The sequence below is a fragment of the Protopterus annectens genome, chromosome 8.part0 (assembly GCF_019279795.1).
Source record: "Protopterus annectens isolate FY-2018-M chromosome 8.part0, PAN1.0, whole genome shotgun sequence".
NCBI lineage: Eukaryota > Metazoa > Chordata > Ceratodontiformes > Protopteridae > Protopterus > Protopterus annectens.
This window is the reverse complement of record NC_056741.1, coordinates 1,101,203,101-1,101,226,994: the sequence shown is the minus strand read 5'-3', so window position 1 is coordinate 1,101,226,994 and position 23,894 is coordinate 1,101,203,101. Positions and strand designations below refer to the sequence as shown.

The 23,894-nt window shown below is 38.4% G+C and overlaps 1 protein-coding gene across 42 annotated transcripts in view; it reads left to right on the top strand.

The window, feature by feature from the left end:
* Positions 1 to 1,687: 1,687 nt before the first annotated feature.
* LOC122809254 (titin-like) overlaps positions 1,688 to 23,894 on the top strand; it is a 3,339,665-nt gene continuing 3,317,458 nt past the window's right edge. For 25 of the 42 annotated variants that reach the window (XM_044080597.1, XM_044080609.1, XM_044080615.1 and 22 more), the window contains exon 1: positions 1,689 to 1,817. In XM_044080597.1, coding sequence (XP_043936532.1) covers positions 1,806 to 1,817 — 12 coding nt within the window. In that variant the 5' untranslated portion in view covers positions 1,689 to 1,805. Of the gene's footprint in view, positions 1,818 to 23,894 lie in introns of all 42 variants that reach the window. The other 17 variants (XM_044080625.1, XM_044080596.1, XM_044080621.1 and 14 more) reach the window with 2 other exon arrangements.

Here is a 23,894-nt window from a genome sequence, read left to right as displayed (position 1 = left end):
TCATTTTACTTTCATTCTAGTGACACAAATGATCCCATTCTTTCCTGTCATACTTCAGTTACTTTTTTTTCTTTTCACCCTCTCTCTTCATTTTCATCCCCTTTGCATCCATCTCCTCCCATGGGTCAACTAACTTGGCAAGTGAACATTTTCTAATTTCATTGTTTAATAATGCCACATTTAGCAACATTGCCCCTCTTTATTATCCACTTTCAAGTCCTATTTTGTATCTTGTATCTCTCTCCTTTTTAAGTTATTTACATGCACAGTAACTTCTGTGATATACACAATCTATAAAGATTATGTGTGGTATTAGTCATTACAATTTAGTTAGCACATATTTAGCTATAGATATTTTTGGGAGTGATACAAATTCCAGACTCATGTGTAAACTACACAAGATACTAACCCTACCTCATCATTTGTTTACATTTACTCAGTAATTGTATTCTATTTCTTTGCTATTATTCATTTAGTGCTTCATACGTTTCATTCATTTCACTTCTTCACTTATATGAATTTTATTATTATACAGTTGAGGCTATTTTTGATTGTTTTTCAGGATGAAAGTTGCAACAGTGCAGAAAGCTCATTTCTGTTGTCAGTATCTATACGATATATAGGTTTCATAGTTTCCATACGTTCATACTAAGCTAACTGCCCTTGCGAGCCATTTTAAGGCTAGCCACTTATCCCTTGTGAGACTCAAATCCATCACCTTGTGTTTGTAAGGCAAACACCTTAACCATTAGGCCACCCTCCCAACCCCCCTGCCTCTACATACTTTATTTAATACTTAATATTTCCCCAGCTGGAAACATAGTGGGGGAGCATGAAGTTGGAGGTAAGAAGCGATAGAACAGCTGCACTTTCCAGCTTTTTATTACACGAATAATAAATCAGATTATTCACTGTGCATCTACACTTATATATGTATTTATTGACTTTTGCTTACCAGAAAAGTCTGACTGGGCACAGGTGCCCTTCTTCAGCAAAGTCCCAGGGAAAAAACCTCCAAGGTAACAAATTTAATGCAATCAATATTTACAATAACACATTTTATAATGCAGTTTCAGTGAACATATAGCATAGTAGTCAGTATAATATTTGTATTGATATTCATAGCCATTAATTGTACTGATAATTTGTAGTTAGAAGAAGTGTATAATACAGGTAGAAGTAATTTAAGAAATTCATTACTCGAATTAGAGGGAGAGGGAATAAGCAATTTTAAGTGTTAACAGAGAAATATTGATGGAATGGTAGTTGTGCTAATTAGAAGTAGGTATAGTATTTTAAGTACAACAATAAAGGGATTAGAAGGGAGTACTACCGTCTTTTCTTCCTATACGTCAAGTATCAAATTCTACACTAATAGAATTATTTGAAAATCTGTATGTTAGTGTTTACATTCTCTCCTGTACCTTTAGTTCTTGCCGAAAAAGGCCCATTACGAAACAGGTCATCAGCTTGGTTAATAATGAAAAATAAATGCATAATGAAATGCCTATTTCAAAAGCAAGAAATTCAGTTAAATTTCATAAACTCTAACTAAATTAAAACTAGAATCACTGAGTGGATAATATGGTACAGACTTTATTTAATACTTAATATTTCCCCAGCTGGAACCATGGTCAGTTTAGAGCTGCAGAGGAAAACCGTTAAGGTAACACGCGTGTCCATCTCAATATATATTCCTGCCCCTACCTTCCTTCCGTTATTTGCGCTGAAAGAAAGCTTCCATGATTGTAACGTAAATGTTTGTGGTATGCAGTTGTTATGAAGCGCAGACATAGTGGGGGAGCATGAAGTTGGAGGTAAGAAGCGATAGAACAGCTGCACTTTCCAGCTTTTTATTGCACGAATAATAAATCAGATTATTCATTTAATGGAACTGTCACTTTTTCTGCGCTGCACATTGCACGCTTTGTGGAGTAAACTAGAAGATTATTTAATAATGTACAAGTCAGTTTATTCCATGTTTATAGATCACTGAATTTTATATAATTGCCATTACTGATCACAGCATCGTTTGAGCCCTTTATCTAAAGTGGCGAAGCGAGCATATGCGAGTTTCGAAACTGCCGCTGTCACTATTCCTTCAAGTAAAAGTGACTAGCCTCTGCAGAAGGAGCAGCTGGAGCTTGCAGTGTGTTGTATCGTGTTTTCCCAATTTTCATTTGCGCCCAATCCAACAACTTTTATTGCTGCCTTTTTTTTATATCGGGTGTCCAGTAATATTTATCATTTTCATGTCTCTGTGGTGGATTGATACTTTTCCTCACGTTTAAAACATTTTCACCTCCAAAAAAGTGCAGTGTTTTGAATTTTCGATATGTTAGGTCAGAGATGTTTGTAGTACATATATCTTTCGTAGTCACACGTGAAATATCAAGTGGGCCACTTACATGTGTACATCATGTGTTTTGTTTACCCGGATCCTCCTGGTTTGCAGACTTAAACCTATGTAGATGTTACGCGGGCCGGCAGCATTAGAATGAAAATAAATATAATTCACTATATTTAGCTCATATGCAGTTCAGAATGATGATGTTGATTGGGATTTTGCTTAACTTGCACATCAGAACCAAATAGAAGTAAATTTCTTGTCTTCACCGAGACTGTTGCTTGGAGTCCAGTCACATTAAGTTGTTTTCATCACCTCATTTCAGCTTTCCGCCACCTCTAAGATCAAGGGATATGTTGTTCATCTGGCAGTAGAACTCAAAAGTTAAGGTTCTGATGGATTATATAGATCAAGTTAGTAGTATAGGGAAATATGTTCGATTTATACTGTATAACCGTTAGCCAGATATAGTTTATAGAAAGCAGGCAAGCTCCATTACGCAGCCTCTGCTGCTGCACCGAGCTGCCTGTACTTTTATCTCCGTTTGTATATAAAAACAAAACTTCCTGCTACTCTGCTTATCCTGAGCCACATATCTTGTTATGCTACTTTGCCATTCCTGGAGGACATTAGAGTAAATTCTTGCCCAAAGCTGGAGCATGTATCATTCCAGCATGTGATGGGGGGGGGGGGGGGGGGGGTATTTTAAGCTTGCGGTGTACACTAACGATCTTTGCTTCAAATTAAAATTTAAGGGAGTATGTAAAATAATTTTTAGCAGCTAATCTTAAATCATAAAGCGAGTATAGATGTAAAATGGAAGCAGTTTTCATAACTAGATGTCCACAACAAAATACATTAAACAATTCCATATGCTATAAAAATGACAGATAATGCAACATTTATCAGTAATTGTACTTCTCAAGATGTGTTCATAATTTAAACATGTCAAACTTCACTGTTGAGGTGTTGGTTGCTCATATATATTCATCGGGTATTGTTTATTCTTTATATCACAACTTAAGTAAGGGTATTATAATGGTTGTGCCAGTGGGTATTTAACATAATCACTTAGATCCTGACAAAGGAAAACTCTAGATTAGAAAAAAGTCAAACATTTTGGAAAAGCATAGCAAGAAGGGCAGCGTCAGTGATAGACACCTCATTTACACCTGTAAAAAAAAAAAATGAATCTTACATTGAGTCATTTGGGGAACACAGAGTCACATGGAATTACAGTTTCTGAGCTGAATACTTTGACAACATTTCGAACAAATTAGAGACAGAATGCTGCTGTAGTGCTGATTATGAATTCTGTACAGAGAAAAGCATTGGTCACTACTGACTGATAACTATTTTAGTTCATTTAAAATCGCAGCAGAAATGTTACTTGCAAAACCAAGAAAAATTTGCTTTTGTCAGTTAAGGTAATTTTATCATTTACTACAAATTATGATTAATTCTCTGACTCAGATGAAAATATTGTTTTATTTTAACAATTTAGTATTGAGTTTACCTCTCCAGTTATAATTTTGAGGTTATATCCTTGTTATGATGAAACAAAAAAGGATATGGTTATGATTAAATGACTGAGCATTATACTGTTCATGGAGGATAATATCAAGTAAACCATTGTTTATCAAATTATGTTTGGAGATGTGTGTGTGTGTGTAAATAATTATGCCTTTGAGAGAGATGAGCCAAGGAGATCACAATTATTCATATACACATTTAGAAGTATACTTTTTTGGTTATTATATTAATTATTATTATTTGAATATAGTAAGTTTTTAAGCTTTCCACCCCAATAAACTGAAACACAACCAGACTTGTAAACAAAAACCAGGCTGTAATCCCGCTACCTGAACGTAGCTCCAATGACCAACCCAGGAGAAAACTCGTCTTACAAACAAAATACAAAATACAAAATGCGAAATGCAAACGCAAGGCTTGACTTAGCGCTTTCACCTTTATTACTACTACAAAGGCTTCATCAGAGTAATTCACTCTAACAATTAACAAAAGATTTTATACGTTTTATGTCATGCACACACCTCCTATACTAACCAATGTACTTTCAAAATGCTTAACTCCACTCATGTTATATATATATATATATATATATATATATATATATATATATATATATATATATATATATATATATTATTCACATTTCTGCACATTTTTGCACATGTATATTGAAGCCGTTTTGGTTACACTGTTTACGTTTTTACAAGTAATTGTCAGCGTTAGTTTGAATGGAGTTGAGTTAAGCATAGAATGCTTTGTGGTTTTCTTTGGAATCTTTGGCAATTTTATTTTCGTAACTAGCTTTGGAGGATTTTATGAGGCATCTCAGTTTCTTACTGAGGCTAGTAAGGGAGTTTTTTGCATCCTGGGATTTTCCTCTTTTCTGCAAAAGTTTCTTCCTTTTGTTGTAAAGTTTGTTTATGGCAGGGGACCACCAGATTGGCTTCCTTTTTTGGATGAGAGCATTTTGGTTCTATTTGGGATGGCACGATTCATGCATGAGTGGATGTGCTCATACAGTGCCTTAGTGTAGGATTCAGCAGTTGAACTTTCAGTTCCCGTCTGCATGGGTGTCATGAAGTTTGTCACTTCTGACTTGAGTAGCATGAAGTTGGCTTTGGAGAAGTTTTTATGGTGGTTTCTTTACTGGGGGTGGGGGTGGGATGTGGATGGTAAGGGTGATTAGCTTATGGTCAGACCTGACTAACGAGGGGGTGACCATAGGTATGGAGCATTGATTTCCCATGTTGGTAATGACCAGGTCTAGGATATTGGAGCCCCTGGTGGGACTATGGATTAGTTGATCCAGGGCGTTGGAATTTATGAATTCCAAGAACTGTTGCGCAAAGGTGTTGGGACATGAGTAATTTTCCCAGTTAATGGCAGGGTAGTTAAAATCACCCAGTATTAGGGTGTTTGGTTCTATCTTAATATTTTCCAGTATGTTTAGAAAGGTGTAGTGAGAATCTTTGGGTATGGTGAGGGATCTGTAGCAAGCTACAATTTGGATTGCAGTCTTACCTAGTGTTAGTTGCACTTGGAGAATTTCAGACACATTGTGTTGGCCAACTAGCCTGGTGGTGTGAATATCCTTGGTGAATATTGACACTCCTCCACCTTTAGTGTTTCAGTCCTGGTTTGGTGGCCAAAAAGTGTGGTAAGAGTTGTAGCCTGGTATTGCAGGGGTGCTCTCTGGAGCCTTGAACCAGGTCTCAGTTACTGCACAGATATCAATGTTCTCCATTTTTAGGAGTGCCTCGAGAGAGTGCATTTTGAGGTTTAGACTTCTAGCATTGAGTAGCATTACCTTCAGATTTTGCATGCTTGTACCTGTTACGGTGGTGGTTTTGTCCTTTGAAGTTTGCCTAAAAAAGGCACTATAGGGGTGGCAAGAGCCTTAGCCAGTAACCTGAATCCCAGGGGCGATGGGTGCAGACCATCTCTGGCAAAGCATCGTGGTCTGTCAATCATGTCGTCCCAGGCAGACAGATACTGGATCCCCTTTGAATGACACCATAAGCTTAGCCAATTGTTGAAGTCAATCATTTTATCCTTATATTGTGGTATCATTCTGGGCGAAGGCAGGATGCTACTCGGGGCTAGGGTCATACCTGCCTTGGCCACATGATCCGAGAGCTCTTCCATGTCTCTCTTCATGTAGTCCAGGGAGGTACGTCTCAAGTCATTCACTCCAACATGGACAATGACAGAGTCATATTTGTACTTGTTGTGGAGTGACTTGAGTGCATGCGTTATGTGGCGGATCCTGGCACCCGACAGGCAGCTGACTGTAATTTTCTCCTTATTCAACCTGGTGAGAGGGACATCAGTGTGCCGGACTATAGATTCACCTATGACTAAAGTGTTGGGTACATTGTCTTGCCTTAGGGGCTGTTGCTGGGTGGCACACTGGTGTTGTGAACTATGTGACACATTGGTTGTGATTGGTGTTTGTTTGCGTTTCAGCTTCAGAGATCTTTGTTGCTTGGGCAGGTTACAGTTAAGGGCCTCTGCATATGTGGATTTAGTGTTGCTATATGTGGGTGTTGGTGGTGCGGGTTTAGAAGGGCTATGTGTTGCTTGAGGTGTAGTGTGGGTGTTAACCTTCTCCTCTTGACTGTTTAGCACAATCTTGGGTGGAGAGAGCTTTGCTTCCATTTTGGCTATGTAAGTGCATCTCTCACAGGTTGTAGTGTTGGGTGGAAGGAGGAGAGGGTTGTCTGTGTACATGAGGCAATTGCTGCATTGCCCCAGTATGCCCAGATTCACCAGGTGGACAGGAGAAATCACCGGAAGCTGACCCTTGGACATGCCTGGTTTGGGGCTTTTTTTTTTCTTTGTAAAGTATAGGAGCTGTTTCCTTAGCAGGGTACTTTGCAATTATAGGCTGTTTAGTGCCTACTATTAATTTCTCCTTGTTAACAAGGAGTAATTTCTCCTTGTTAACAGGGAGAGTTCAGTGTTTGTATGAGTTTAAGGCTTCCTTGTGCTTTCCAGCAGGTATTAGAGAAAGTGCTAGTCACAGGGATGCTTAAAGGTAAGATTGAAAGGAATGCACTCTGCAGTGTGCACTAGAGAAGTTAGATGTGAAAGTAGGTAACTTGAGTTTTACCTGTTTAAAAAGTTAAGGTTTAGTGGAGAGTTACTATTTTTAAAACAGCAAGATGGATTGAAAGGGGTGGTCACTTTTGTATTTTGGTACTATGAAATACCGTAGGATGGCCAATAAATTTAAATAATTGAAGGGGTGAGATTTAAAAAATGGTGATTTTGTGATTACTCACATAAGCCAGTGAAAGTAGAGAGAAATGAGATATATGGTCAGATTACCATAAGAGGCGGGCAACTAGAAAGACAGTGGTATTTAACAAGACAACTTAAATGGATGGAATGGCGGGAAAAAATTCTGCCTGACTCAGAACAGAGAGAGCTGTGGTCTCTTTTGAAGTTTTAATATGCTGTTAAAACAGAATGCAAGCAAAACACAAGGTAAAGAAAACAAAACTACAGTATTCAAAATATAGAAAGGCAATACAGTCTCTTTCACTATAATCATTGGGTGATCATTAAAAATCTATCCAATTTGTATCCATTCACATACTTGGAAATCCAGCATTTGCATGATAGTGGGAAAGGAGAAAACCCAAAGCTAGACAGAAGTGGTCGCAGGATGAAACCCTGGGGAGCACACATATTCAACAGTACCCAGTATTATTGCACTCTCTTTCCTTGTCAACAATTAGGTTTCTGTCCATCTAGTAAAGTAGGAATTAATTTTATTTGCTATTTAACTGTTTATAATTCCTGTATGGGTCAGGGTGTCAAAAGCCTTCACTAAAGCCAACTTTAATTGTAATTGATACTCCGTTGTCAAGTACTGTGCTAAGCATCTTTCAGAATTGTATACACTTGTCTGGGTTGACCTCCGTACCATACATAAGGACATTGTTCAAAGCATTTTCTGGTAATTGTCATAAGACTCGTGCTTCTTTAATTTTGAACTAATTCATTACTTCCACACTTGTGAATGGGAACAAGTTGTGCATTAAACAGCATGAATATTTCAGCCAGTGTATCTCAAATCTTACATATACCATTCATTAATCAGTTGTCCAGACCTGTAGTACAAGATGATTTTTTACTCGGGGCCCACTTTACCATTTCTATTGCAGTAGTTTGGTGCTGCCATTTACCAGAAAAGAGAGTAGCTGGTTTAGTTACTGTGGCTTGTAGTATTGTTGAGACAATATTAATTAAAATTATTGGGTGCATGCTTTTTCCAACTTTTTTTGTATGTTTTGAGTTTGGGGAAAAACAAATGGGAGATTTTTTGCAGAATCTACTTTACCATCTCCCTTACATTTTTTTATGTATAAAACAGGTTTATGTTATGGGTTCATAGGTGTTTACTAGGCTAATGTCAACGAGCCTTTTTAAGCCTAGCCATGAATCCCAAATCTCTGACAAGTTCTAATACCCTTGATAAGTGTAAGCATGGCCCTGGAAGATGAACCATTTACAGGCTACCTGTTTGCATTACAGACATAGATGCCAAACCAGGGATAAATTTCCAGTTTCCCATCCAGTTGTCCAAGTTGCACTTGAATTGGGTTAGGGAGGAACTCTGCTTCACATGGATTGGGAGCCTGTTCCATAGACAAGGTGGTCTCTGGGATGCACACCCATCTCTCCAGCAGGTCCTATTTATATCACAGGCAAGGTTTAAGTCTTTAGAACCGGTAATTCTAGTGCTGTTTGTTTTGTGGATATGCAGGAGATCCATCAGAGTGGGGTCTGACAGTGCCCTGTGATAGATATTGTGTAAATTAAAATGCTTTTCCCCAATATAATGTGTGTATAGTGAAAGGAAATGTGCAAGGCCAAACAGCAGTTTTCAAAGTAATATGCTTGCTTTGCAAGAACAGTTATGTTCAGCTTAGATATTAATAACATATAGCTGTGGGCATTACTTGAAATGCACCACTCACAACGATAGGACCAAAAACAAGCACCAAATTACGATATGGATCTCAGAAAAGAACAACAGCCAGTATATCCAGAACGATTTTATTCTCAGTAGATTCTCTAGCGCCTCGGCTTCACAAAGCCTTCAAGGAGTTTTTACTTGAAATGCATCCTGTTCTAGAAAAAAAGGAAGTTGACTTTCTTGTCTTTCAGATGCAGAAATAAATAAATAAAATGCGGACATGTTAAGTGACACAGAGATGACGTGGAGTGACTTTTTTCAAGTCTTCAGATACAGCAAGGACCAAAAAAGGGCATGAAATAACCATGGACTTTCATGACACAGACAGAAATAACCATGGACTTTCATGACACAGACAGAATCCAGAAGAACAAGTCACAAGGACATTAAAAATAACATTGGTTGAAAAGAGTATATAAACTGGACAGTATGTTTCACTTAGTGACGTCTTAGACAGTGTGCCTTAGTCTATTCATCTGTCTAGCTGTGTTATAATAGAATTGAAATAGCTCTGAAAGAATTACCTCTTAGGCAAGAATTTATTCTGAGACAAAGTATAACAGATACAGTAGTACGGAGTTTGCCTGGTGTACTTTTGGACATTTTCTTCAGTGACGTTTCTTCAGAATAGAAAGAGATACATTCTTCAGTGGATACATTTCTTCAGTGGCGAGCCTTGGCCAGTGACTGTGACCATATATCTGTTACCAGCAGTTAATATTACAGAGGGATCCCTACTACTTACTACGTTAGTTCAACAGACTGACAGTTCCAGTGCTTTAACAGAGAAACAGTTCAGTTCCAGCACTTCGTTGGTGGACACAGAGCACCGCTGTGGAAGCTGTCCTGCATTGGACTACCTACAATTCATCTGTAGAGAAACACCGTCCTTTTCCAGATTGACTTCAGCCTGATCACCTGCTTGTCTTCTGCATAAATTACGGTACTTTTCTTCACAGTTATGACAGGGATGCACAGACAGTTAACTTTACAGTGCTCACATATTGCATATATAAATTTACATGGTTTAAACCTTCTGTGTTAGACATGAAATGTAAATCTGAAATGTTTGATGTTCAGACATTAGATAACAGTTGTATTTGTAAATGTAAAAGCAACTTTCCTAACTTCTGTCTGTTTTGTCACAGGAGTCTAGTATGCAAGCCATACCATAAGATATATCCTATTCTGATAAACAATCTGTTTCATTCTAGCATTGTTAATTCTTCACATATACAACAGTTAAATTTACCTTCTGCAGTCACTTAAATCTCATACAGTACAAGTGTATGCAATTATTGTTAGTAATGTAATAACTACATATTTATAGTAAATATTGCAAATGCTCAAACAAAAGAAAGTTCTAACATAGTACAGTGTGCTGTCAATATTAATCTTGTAGAGAAAAGGTTTTCACAGCTTTTCAAAATTTCCCTAGAGACAGTAGTAAGGGACAGTAATGTCATTTAGACAGACTCACCATAGCATTCAGACTTTACATAATGTCATTTCTGGTTTAACGTTAGTCAGAGCCCAACAGCATTTACTAAGGGCACAAACTACAGAGGTTAATCTGACAAAACAGTTAAAAGAAGCCCAGCAAGGTTTACATTGGGCAGGGTTCAGCAGAAATAACAAGTTATTTCTCCTGCTGATATATCTCAATAGTTTTGTTTATTACAGACTCTGCCTCGGTGGCAAGACAAAAAAATAATTTTGTTTCAATATGTTGACATTTAAACAATGGTTGACATACACTGTGTGGTCTCTTTCAAATAATGCTTTATTTAAATTTTTTTTTTGCATTTACACATGCCATTTTGGGTCGAAAGGGGAATCAACAGTGTTGGCAAACCCCTAAAACATGCTCCAGTACGAGAGTTATGGGCATTAATTCCCAAAATGATTTACAGGGAAAGTTTAGTATTGTCAAAATCAAAGCACATAAAAATATACAGGAAAGGCTACAGTAAATGCTTTGGCAAATAGCAAAGCAAGCAGCTAAAACAGGTGAGTGTCCAGACTAACGTAACTGTTTTACAGGCAGTCTAAATGCATGACAGAAAAAAACAAAATAATGTTTTAGTCAGGCAAGATGTTATGCTAAAGCAATTCCGTCAGACAGCTAATGACATTCTGCAAAATGCATATCATTCTCTTTCGGCTTTTCCGTTAGGGAATAAGCCCGGCTCATCATCTCTTCCATTTCTTCCTATCCTATCCTCTGCATCTTCACCAACTGCTTCCAACCCTCTCTCCTCTCTCTCTCTCCTCCAAACCTTTATCTTAGGCCTTCCTCTATTCCTCTTACCTGGCAGCTCCCCTTCCATCTTTTTTTTCCAATATACACATCATCCCTCCTCATGTCCAAATAATGCAAAACTCTTCTCTCTCTTCTGCTCTGTCCAAACTGTGTCCAACATGAGCTTACTCTAATATCTAATATCCCTCCTCCTATCTCCTAGTCACACATCTTACATCTTTCTTAACATCTTTAACTCCTCTCCAGCCTGCTCTTTGTCAATGCCTGTGTCTGCCACCATGTCAAGTCTCACTATCTACTTGCTTAGACCTTCCCTTTCTTCTTCTTCTTTTTTTCACTCTTACGCTTCTCCTGACGCTCTTCTCCACCCATTGACACTCTCTCCTGTCCACCTCCACTCTGCCTCACCTCTCTTCACCATCTTTCATTCTTCTCTTCATCTGATCTACTCCCTGCATCCTCACCATTTCTCTCCTACCCTCCCTCTTTACACACATATATTCTCTCTTAGCTGCCCTGACTCCTTCTCATCTCTCTGCTCTCTCTCCACCTCTCTCTCCAGGTCTCCTCAACCTGACCTGATACTCACTCTAGATCCAGATCACAATGTCATCAATCAACATCATAGTCCACTCCTCCTGTCTCATCTCTCATCCTGTCCCCCTCCACATCACCACTGCAAATAAGAAAGGACTCATGAGATCCTTGGATGTAATCCACCTCCACCTTAAATCTGTCTCTGTCACCACACTCTCCACCACACTCCACCTACCTACTACTGTCACACTACCCCTGTACCACTCTCTCCTCTTCTCTGCCACTCCCTTACACCTCATACAATACCACAACTCTTCTCTGTTCACCCTGTTCTTCTCCAAGTCTACAACAACACAGTGCGTGCAACTCCTTCTTCTCTTCCTTCTGTCAAACTCATCAGCACTCTCTTGCATCATATCTTGCTTGCTCTCTGCTCATGCAACTGAATGACTGCTCTCACTAATCACCTCTCTTTCACTTCCTTCTTTCCTCTCTTCCTTCTTCTACTTCCTGTGTAACTTCTTTTCCCCTCTGTCCTTACTGCAGCTCTGCCTATCCCCTTATCTCTTAAAGAAAAACACTTTTTCTTTTTACTCCTTATCCCCACTCCCCTCCACCTTTTTCCATTTTTTCTTAAAATAAGAAATTCCTCCATTCCCAATCTAAGCACCTCCTCCATTCCCATGGTTCCCCATCTGGGCCAGCAACATTTTCCATTCTCATCCCTCTTCTCCGCTCTTCTTACTTCTCCTAGCTGCCCTTGGTCCTCTTTCTCACTCCTATCATCACTCTCCCCACATCATCCAATTCTCTTCACATCTCTCTCTCTCTCATTCTCTCTTTCCATCTACTTCTCAAAATCTCTCTTCTTCTCTTCTCCTCTCCACCTCTCTCTACCCTGCATCACCCTCACACATCCTTTATCACCTTACCTCTGTCTCTCATCTTCCTCCTCTGTCTCCTTTCCTCTTCTTTTTTCTCTCTCTCTTTTCATCTCCTCTACTCTCGCCTCTTCTTATTTACCCACTTTGCCACCTCCATCTTTTCTGCACTAACTCTTCCTTTTACTCATGCATATCTCTTCCCTTTTCCTCAAATCTCACTTCTTCTTTCTTTACTTCTCTTACTTTCCTCTACACCTTCCTGTTCCTCCTTCCTCTCCCCCACCAGGTTCCCTTGTCTCCTGTCACCTCTCCCCCCTTCCCTGCACCTTTCCTTAGTTCACCCTTTCCTAGTTCCCAGCTGTTTACCAAGCTAGCTGTGCTCTCCACCCCCTCCTTCCCTCTCTTCCTCTTCCCTTCACAATCACCCTTTTTTCACACTTTTAACTCTTCCCACTTAATCCTTGTTCATCCCTTCTCTCCACTCCACTTCTCCCTGACCATTTTTTCCATTCTACCACCACCTTTCTACTTTGCTTACCACCACTTTCCCATTACTGTCAGCTTAGTCTCTACACTCCTTAAATCTATATTATCCTCTGCCAATCTCCTTCCTACTGGCCCTCTCTCATAGTATATACGTCACTAACTTAGTCTTCACCTCTCTTAAAATAACCATATAAAATCCACAATCCTCTTCATAAAATCCATCCATCCACCTCTGCATCAAATCCTCTCACTCTCCAATCATCTCATTCACTTCTTCCTCCCCTCCACAAACATGTCACCACTAGCAACCTCATCCACCTCACTTCCACCCTTCACATTGCCTTACATCTCTCGGTCCACTTCACTCTCTTCCATTCATATTACTCTCTTGAGCTCATTCTGCATCCTCAACAAGACACCAGCTCCTTCAATTTGACATCTTAAACGATCTTTTTCCTCACTACATAATTATCATCTTCGCACCCAACACTCACAACATCTTCTAATATCACTCCTGGCATTACCACCACTTGGCATAACTACCTTCCATCTTGTTCCATTTTACATTTTACATAACCCCCACACTCCCGCTTACACACTTCCCCTAGATCTATCCTACCACCATCATCCTAAACACTTCCAATCCTCACCTTCTGCTGCCAACATTCTCCAATCCACCCTCACCCCTACCTTTAACTTTCCATCTCAGGTCTTTCCTGCACTCCACTCCAGTCCCCACCTTCCCTCCATCCCGGTAACCTTAGCTCAATACTCATCCTTACTGTTGGCTAACAGTTCTGCAAAATGCATATGCAGCTTTAAAATCAGTTTCTGCCTGACAGACAGACAGAAACAAAGATTAAGCCAGAGTACTAGACAGTTTAAAAAAGTATGCAGTATTGCAGATGCACATAGGAAATGTACAAAAACAGCTTGTAGACTATGTGGTGAAAGGAAGAGGATGTAATACATGGTCTGATATAAAACAAACACGGGGGAACATGAGCAGCTTCTGCTCCACCAGGGTTACAGACGGATACATAAAGTTCAGAAAATCAGGTAATATGTTTTACTTGTAAGAAAATAGGCCACATTAAACAGAATTGTCCATATTACAAACGATGCTTCTTCAAAACCCAAAAATAGGGAAAGAAATCAAGGTAAAGAAAATACATTAAGGGACAATCGGTCACAGGAACAAACACAGAGGGATACATAAAAAATAAAGTATTCCCTATGAAATACCAGATCATGACAGGCGATAGGCATTAAAGCAATAAATTAACAAAATACAGGTTATCAGTTGGCAACAAAGTACAGGGATCTTTTATGGAAGACAATGTTACTATACAAAACTCAATGTTAATTAAACAACTGGGACAGTAAAAGACAAAACAATACTTTACTAGTTTAATAAGCCAGGGCACATTCAGAATAAACACAGACATAACCTACAGCCATACAGATTTAAAGTAAAGTTAATACAAATACAGTAAATACATTTACAGTAGTGCACATGGTATATGCAAAATTAAACAATGCAATTAAACGTTGGGTATGTAAGTCCAGATCTATGTCTGAAAATGGAATAACATTTAAGGCAGTACCTATGACAAATCCTAAATAACAAAAGGACAAAAGGTTCTATAGTAACGAGAGGGTCAACCCCCCCCCCATTAAAAGTACATTATGTCTCCAAAGGCAGCTTATGCATACACCAAACAGGATAAATATTGGTAAAAAACAGTGACTGTAATGTCATATTTTCAAAAGAATGTATTACATAAAATATAACGGCTAACAGTCTTTTAAGCAAACTAGTACAGCAAAAACATCATTAGTCAAACTGGTGCAACTGCCATCCGGGTAATAATACACAGCAATATATACAGGTAGTAAAGTTCAAAGCCATTAAAACTTAGCTGAAAAATGCTATTTTCTAATAAAAATCCAAGCAAAAGCAGCACACCATGTTGGTTCATAAAAATCAAAGTTTATAACAGTCAAACAGTATCAGTACAGTAACAGTCTGTTAACAGTCTTAATAAGTTAAAATTTGTTTATATAACAGCAATCTATAAACAGAACACGGCAATTAATGCAAATAAAACAGTTGCAAAGACAAAATGGGGAGAGCTACTCGGATATTATAAATCATGAGAACGGGGACAAAATCGGATACCTGATTTCAATACATTTTTGACAGGCAAAATTTGTTTGCAAAGGCATGTGACAAGTCAAATTGTTGGGCTTTTTGCCACTTTCCTTCCAGAGGGAACATGCCATTACATATGCAGTCCCTGTAGAGGTTACACATACACGTTTTATGTTTAAAGAAATCTTATAAAAGTAGAGTTGTAAAACAGTCGGCCATAAAAACATTTACAGTTGATGAAAATAGAAAAAGGGATACTCTGTTTTCATAAAAACTATGGTTATGTAAGAGTATAAAATAAAAACAGCATGGGAGTTAACACACAATACTTATTTTAAGGAAGAAATAAAAGGGAAGAAATTCTTTTACAGAGTATGCAGAATTGCTCGCATATTACCAGAGGACATGGTAAAAAATCACCATGAAAAGAGAGAGGTTCATAAAATAGGGAAAGATTAAAACAACTGGACATAGAAAATGGCGTTATTTCAGAAATTGAATTTTTCACTGGTATGGTGCCACTAAGGCAGTATAGAAAGTTCCAAAGTTAATAGCAAATACAACTTATGGAGGTATTGCGGACATAACTGAAGAGATGTGTTATAAAACTGTCAAACAAGTAACTGTTGTTAACAATGAAGAAAGGCTATTAAGTACAGAGGATCACATTTTCCTGTAAATTTTTTTTTTAAAATATTCTTTTCCCAAAGCAATAATATGCTTGTTTTTAATACAAGGTTTTGCCTTGTAAAGCAAGGGTTAACTTGACAAGATTTTGAAATGCTTGTGTGTTACTGTTAAGACTTGACAACTTGTTTAAGGAAGCATAAAAACAGCTAAAAATAGATAAGTAATAACAGCTATGTGTCTATGGTGGGGTATTACAATTTCCACAGTAATTGTTCTTATCGTCATTATAAGATTTGTGTTAATAAAAGTATTAACAGCCGTTGGTAATGTAACATTGTATAAAAAAAATAGCATTGAATGCAATGGATTTGTATGCTGCAAGAAACCAAGGGATTCAAAGTACTAAAGATCACATTCTGTTGTAAATTGTCATAAAATTTTCATGGGTCTTAAAAAAAGTGGTAATTGATAGTGTAAATTAAAATGCTTTTCCCCAATATACTGTGTGTACAGTGACTTTTTTTCATGACACAGAAACCAGAAGAACAAGTCACAAGGACATTAAAAATAACATTGGTTGAAAAGAGTATATAAACTGGACAGTATGTTTCAGTCAGTAGTGACTTTTATACTGTGTGCCTTAGTCTCCTCATCTGTCTAGCTGTGTTTATAATAGAATTGAAATAGCTCCAACAGAATTAACTGTTTGGCAAGAATTTGTTATGAAAAACAAAAAGACAGCTTGAAAACACCAAAGCAAATTCTCTCTCTCTCTCAGTTTAATTCTCTTTCAGTTTAATGAAGCGTTTTTCGTCTTGCACACGTGGCAAGACTTCCTCAGAAACTGAACACACTTCAACACAAGCAATATATACACACCCTTTTTGTCACATGACACTTCTAATTAAAATCTTGTGCCTTAAAGGCACATCCACATTATTGCTACTTAAAATATTTTTTTAAAAACAAATATGACTGATAATATTTTTGAACATCCCAACCCTTCCCTTCCTTCAGAATTTTTACCTGTAATGGTGATAGACATATAGTATTGTTAGTATATGTATGTTTGTATATATATCTCAAATTATTGTGTTGACTCTCAAAATATAATATTACTTAGTTAACTAAGAAGTCAGAAACTTACATATCAGAGTCAAATGAAGTCAGATATCACAAGTAAGAACGCATTTTATAAAAATGCATACACACATTAACGTTTAAGATTTTTCAACTTTAGTATACTGTTTAAAGATATTGTCTCATTAAAACATTGCCCCAGTACGTATTTGCCAACTTAACTCAAGTTGCTCAAGTAAAAGTGTAAGCGGGTCCCCCCCGACTATTAACAACTGAATCAATTGCTTTGAACAAAAATGAATGTTGTGGATAGGAAATAATGTGTCTAGCCAGTGCATTTTCTCTGTTAAGGGTCTTTATTTTATATAGATGTTCGTATCCGTTTTACCTATGTAAAACGCTGCACAGCATTGACACTGAGCTACATAAACCACAAACTTGGACTGACAAGTGTACTTCAGTTTGATTTTAAAACTAATATTTTTAACTTCAGTGTCTTGTCCTGTACTCATGTATTTACAATAGTTAAACATTTCGCATTTGTACATGCCACACTTCCACTGTGGGGTGTTTTTTTTTATGTTGTAATAATTCCTTTAGATTAGACCGGATGGTGTCCCCGTCTGTGTAAATGAGGAATTAAACCCGCACATAAGGCAGCTGTTTAATCTCAGCCTTACCACAGGATACGTGCCCAAGGAGTGGCGTACGGCAACTGTGGTCCCACTCCACAAAGGCGGCGCCTCTACGGACCCTGGTAATTACCGCCCCATAAGCTTAACAAGTCTAGTCTGCAAAGCTATGGAGAGGATCATAATGGAGCTCATAAACAAAGATATAGGGGACTTGCAGACATTGGACCCGACCCAGTTTGGCTTTGTCAAGGGAAGATCATGCCTTTTGAACTTGGTCAACTTCTTCGAAACAGTCACCAAGGCCATTGATGAGGGAAAGGCAGTCCATACAGCCTACCTTGACCTTGCAAAGGCTTGACACAATACCCACTCGGGTATTGTAGAAAAACTTACCAGCTTAAATGTAAACCCATATGTCACAAGATGGGTTGCAAACTGGCTTAAGGACAGAACCCACAGAGTTAGAGTTGCTGGCGCTGTGTCAGACTCCAAGCCGGTCACAAGTGGTGTCCCACAGGGCTTGGTCCTTGGCCCCCTATTGTTTGGCATCTACTTCTCAGAAGTACAGGCCAACATGGGAGGACTTTGGCTGACAAAGTTTGCAGACGACTGCAAACTGGGCGCCATAGTGGAAAGTGCATCGGACACGGATATCCTTCAGAAGGGACTCACGGAAACAGATAGCTGGTGCCAGAGCCATGGCCTGAAGTTAAACGCCAAAAAATGTATAGTCATACCCTTCGGAAAAAACAAGGTAACCCCAAGCTACCATATAGGTTGCAATCCACTAAGCACAGCACAGAAGAGGTTATCAGGGACCTGGGGACCCAGGTTGACAGTGGCCTTTCTTTTGACACTCACGTTGCTAAAGTGGTTAGAAAGACCTTCTACATTGCCCACCTGATCATGAAGGGATTCACATCCAGATCTAGTGAGGTCATTGTTCCCCTGTACTCTTCACTTATCAGACCAATGATAGAGTACAATGCCCCATTCGGGATGTATCTCACCCGACATCTGCAGCAATTGGAGAGACCCCAAAAGTTCCTCACCAAAAGGATAAAGGGACACCAAAATCTGTCATATGCTGCCAGATTAAAGAAACTCCAGCTCTATTCAGTCGCATACCGTCTGCTCAGAGGTGACATGTGCCTGACATACAAGGCCATGTCCAACCCGAATTAATGGACATGCTCCACCTCAAAAATCCAAATCCACCAAAACCACTAGAGCAAGCGACTTAAACCTTAGCGGACATAAATAGGACGTGCTGGAGGGATAGATTTATCACTCGGAGACTCCCTATGCTGTGGAATAAAATCCCGGTCCATGTGAGGCAGAGCACCTCGCTGACTCTGTTCAAGAGAAATCTAGACCTGTGGATGGGAGATCGTAGGTTTACCCCAGGAATCATCTCTGTGTCACTGCTGGACAGAGGCACAACAAACTAATGGGCACAGTATTTTTTCATATAAGGGGTGGCGTAAGCCGCAAAAATTTGGGCTAGGCTTATAAATGCCTTAGGGCAGATAGCCTAGTATAAACCTGTGAACCTATTAGTCCCCCTCTTGTAAATAATCCGGGGTTTGCTTTTGACCTTGTAAGAAAGGTGAGGATCTCTCCTAATTATTTCCCAATTTTTGTTCAAAATTGACATTATTTCCCTTGCATTACTACTAGAGGGTGTTATTAAACTTAAATTCCATACTTCTTTTTGTTGTAATTCTCTGTCACTTATTATAACACTTTGTAAACCAATGGACAAAATGGGTTTATACAACCCCTGTTCTCTCTTGTATTTTACTACTTCCAGTAGACACTCAAAAATGTCTACTGGGTAACCTCTCCTAACAAACATTGACCTCAAATTATTACATTCATCCATGAAATCCTGGTCCAACGTGACCATACGGGCAGCTCTCACGAGTTGGCCCTTCACCAATAGATTTCTTTTGGTGCCATGGATGGCAACTGCTAAAATGTAATAAAGAGTTTGAATATGTGGCCTTTCTATAAATTTTTGCTACATATGCGTTCCTTTCCATATCTTTTACTAAGATCCACATCCAAGTATGAAATCCTGGTAATTTCAAATACATAAGGAAAGGAAATATGTAGTGTTGTTAAGATAATCTACTAGTTTACTAGCTGCTTCCTTATTTCCTTCAAAAATGATAAAAATATCATCCAAAAACCGTGTGTAGAACTGGATGTGCTGTTTCACTTCTTGTTTACCAAAGATAAATTCTTGTTCCCATGAGGCCATTACCAAATTGGCATAACTTGCCCCACAGGGTGACCCCATAGCTACACCGGTCTTTTGAACATATAACTTATTACATAAAATGAAATTATTATACAAGATTTTGTCAAGCATTTCCTCTATTAAAGCCACCTCATCAGAAGCTACTGCTTTAGCTCTCGGGTAACTACTGACTCGTTCAATGCCTTCCACATGGGGGATAGAAGAGTATAAATCTACCACATCCACTGTTAGGAAATTGAAGTCAGCATTGAATTCTAAATTCTTGATTTGTGACAAGAACGACCAAGAATCTTTACATATATATTTCTCTCGAGTTACATACTTCAACTTTTGGTCTACCCATTTTGCCCAGGGGTAAGTTATACTTGCTCTAGCGTCCACCAGAGGTCGCATAGGTGGATTATTCACATTTTTATGTAACTTAGGGATACCAAACAAAACAGGTATCCTTGGGGAAGGCATGGATAAATATCTAAACAAGTCAGTAGTAATCCTGGTTTCTAACAACATTTCATATAAATGAGACTTTATTTTACTATATGCTTGATTTAACTCATTACGTGAAACCAACTGATATGTGGGACTTCGGACTGTTTGGTCCATTTTATTGACATAGTCCTCCACATTCATAACAACAAGCCCCCCTCCCTTATCTGGGGCCATAATACAGACTGGGGCTTCTTGAATTAGTTGTAATAAATACAGTTGTTCACTAGTAACATTGACAGATGAAACATTCTTACTTTTATTCTGCTTATGATTACTACCCAACCCTAAAACATTATATAAATCCAACTCACAAATGAGTTCAAAACATTGTAAAGTTGGGTGTAAAGGGGGACAAAAAGTACTTGAAGGATGTAATACACTAGACTGAACCATAATATTGTCAACAAAAAGCATAGACAAATTGAGTTTACGCACAAATAATTTTAAATCAGTTAATGTTTTAACTAAGTCTGCTTTTCTTGTGGGGACGAAAGTGTACCCCTTGGCTAATAGTTCCACCAGTGGTTGATCTATAGCAACATCAGAAAAATTGTAAATTTTAAAATCTTTATCATTGTTCATAAAGATGCTCTTTAGTCCAAAGTCTGCAGCATTAGGTGCCGGGGAAGCTGGTGCAATAAGAGGTGGTATCATCTCCTGCGTTTCCAATTCTTCCCTTTGTAGTTGTTGGAATGAGGTTTCTTGTTCTTTGATCTCCGATTGTATTGGTTGGCTTGATGCTGAAAATTTTGGGCATTTGCTGATGTATTGTTCACAATTGTCTGTTGGGGTAACATAGGTCCCTCACCTGATGGAAGTGCACTACTATCATTTGAGACAGATAAGACCATGTGTTAATTCATTTCTGTTTGTTGTGTTACACAAAAATACATTCATAGCAGCATTGCTGGATTTTGCTACTTGTGAACTTGGGGGGGGGGTAAGCATTCCCCTCACCATATGCTTTACGGTCTCTAGCTAGATTTTTTTACTTTTAATTTCTCTAAATTTCATCATTTGTTGGTCTGTACTGTCAAAAATTCTGTTGTAATCGAAAGCATATCTTGAAAAGTTTACATGACCCTTGATAGCAGCATCTAAGCTAGTAGCTTCTTGTTGTAAAAGGTTAATAGAAGTCTCATAATGTTTAATCATCAAGTTCAACAGGGCAAGTCCCTGAATGTTAAACAACTCAATAAGTTCTTTATGAAACAATGAACCTGGCTCTAACCCCATAGGGTATTGGTGGGCACGCAAGCCTTTGGGAACAATGTTTTCATTGACACATTGACGTAAGTAACTTCTAAAGAAATTTTTTTATATTTGAAAAGTTTTTTGTCAAAGTCTTGTAATAATGAAACTATGTTACCCGAGTCCTCTGTTTTAGAAGGTGTTGATTGGTTGGGTTGCGATTGGAATAAAGGAATTGGCGTTTCCAACCACTGAGTAAAAGTTGGCAAGTCTTTAATGGTATTAAATCCTGTACAACTTCTCATATTAAGTCGTTTGTAAGTTATTATATTGTTAGTAAGGTTGACGCTACCGGACTGATTGTTGGAAAAAACAGGTAGAATTGTTGAACCAGATGCTGAAGCTGTTGAACCCCTATAGGTTCTCTGCCATTTGGCACCCTTTTGCCACCTGGACTACTCCTCTGGTGCGATTGTTCAGCTCGTGTGACATCACTTCCAGTTGGTATCACACTTCCAGTTTGTGAGTTCAGATGGGGAGGTACTGAGCTAGTATCGGGATGCCTACCACCTCCAATTACTAACGCAGAAGCAGAAGGTTGAACAATGGCAGGAACAGAAGGAATGGCATCCACTCTAGCCTGTAACTGGCTCATACGTTGAGATAATTGTTCTATTAACTGTGTCAAATACCCCACTGCATCCTGTTGTGGTGGGGTCAAGTCAAGAATAGTTGGTGTTCCACAAGGACTGTCCAAAGCCATAACAAACTCCAACAGACAGGAACCAAAGTAAGACAAACTAGCGAAAAACAAAAAGACAGCTTGGAAACACCAAAGCAAATTCTCTCTGTTTAATTCTCTTTCAGTTTAATGAAACGCTTTTCGTCTTGCACATGTGGCAAGACTTCATCAGAAACTGAACAAACTTCAACACAAGCAATATATACACACCCTTTTTGTCACATGACACTTCTAATTAAAATCTTGTGCCTTAAAGACACATCCACATTATTGCTACTTAAAACATTTTTTAAAAAACAAATATGACTGACAATATTTTTGAACATCTCAACCCTTCCCTTCCTTCAGAATTTTTACCTGTAATGGTGATAGAAATATATATACAAGCATACATATACCAACAATACTATATCTCAAATTATTGTGTTGACTCTCAAAATATAATATTACTTGGTTAACTAAGAAGTCAGAAACTTACATATCAGAGTCAAATGAAGTCAGATATCACAAGTAGGAACGCATTTTATAAAAATGCATACACACATTAACATTTAAGATTTTTCAACTTTAGTATACTGTTTAAAGATATTGTCTCATTCAAACCCGGGTAAAACATTGCTCTAGTGCGTATTTGCCAACTTAAGTCAAGTTGCTCTAATAAAAGTGTAAGCGCCCCCCCCCCCCCCCCATCATCAACAACTGAATCAATTGCTTTGAACAAAAATGAATGTTGTGGATAGGAAATAATGTGTCTAGCCAATGCATTTTCTCTGTTAAGGGTCTTTATTTTATTTTATATAGATGTTCGTATACTCGTTCTTTTAACCTTCTATCCGTTTTACCTATGTAAAATGCTGTCAGATTGCGAGGGCATCTCTTGTGCACCTCCCTCTTCAGGTCACCCCACAGATTTTCTATTGAATTTAGGTTTGGGCTCTGGCTGGGCCATTCCAAAACTTTAATTTTCTTCTGGTGAAGCCATTCTTTTGTTCATTTGGATGCATGCTTGGGGTCATTGTCGTGTTGAAAAGGTGAAATTTTCTCTTCATCTTCAGCTTTTTAGAAGACACCTGAAGATTTTGGGCCAAAAACGATTGGTATTTGGAACTGTTCATAATTATTTCCACCTTGACTAAAAGCCCCAGTTCCAGCTCAAGAAAAGCAACCCCAAAACATGATATTGGCATCAACATGTTTCACCGTGGGCATGATATTCTTTTGGTGATGCGAAGTGTTGTTTTTGCGCCAAAAGTACCATTTGGTATTGTGGCCAAAAAGTTCAACCTTGGTCTCGTCGGACCATAACACATTTTCCCACATAATTTTGGGAGACTTGATTTATTGTTTTGCAAATTTTAACCAGGCCTGGATGTTTTTCTGTGTAAGAAAAGGCTTCAGTCTTGCAACCCCACCCCATAGTCCAGACATATGGAGAATACAGGAGATGGAGATGGCTGTCGCATGTAATACACAGTCTGTACTTGCTAGAAATTCTTGCAGCTCCTTCTGTGTTGCTGTAGGTCTCTTGGAAGCCTCCCTGACAAGTTTTTGTCTGGTCTTTTCATCAGTTTTGAAGGGACGTCCAGTTCTGTGCAAGTTCACTGTTTTCCCATATTTTGTCCACGTTTTGATGACTGTCTTCACTGTGTTCCATGGTATATCAAATGAT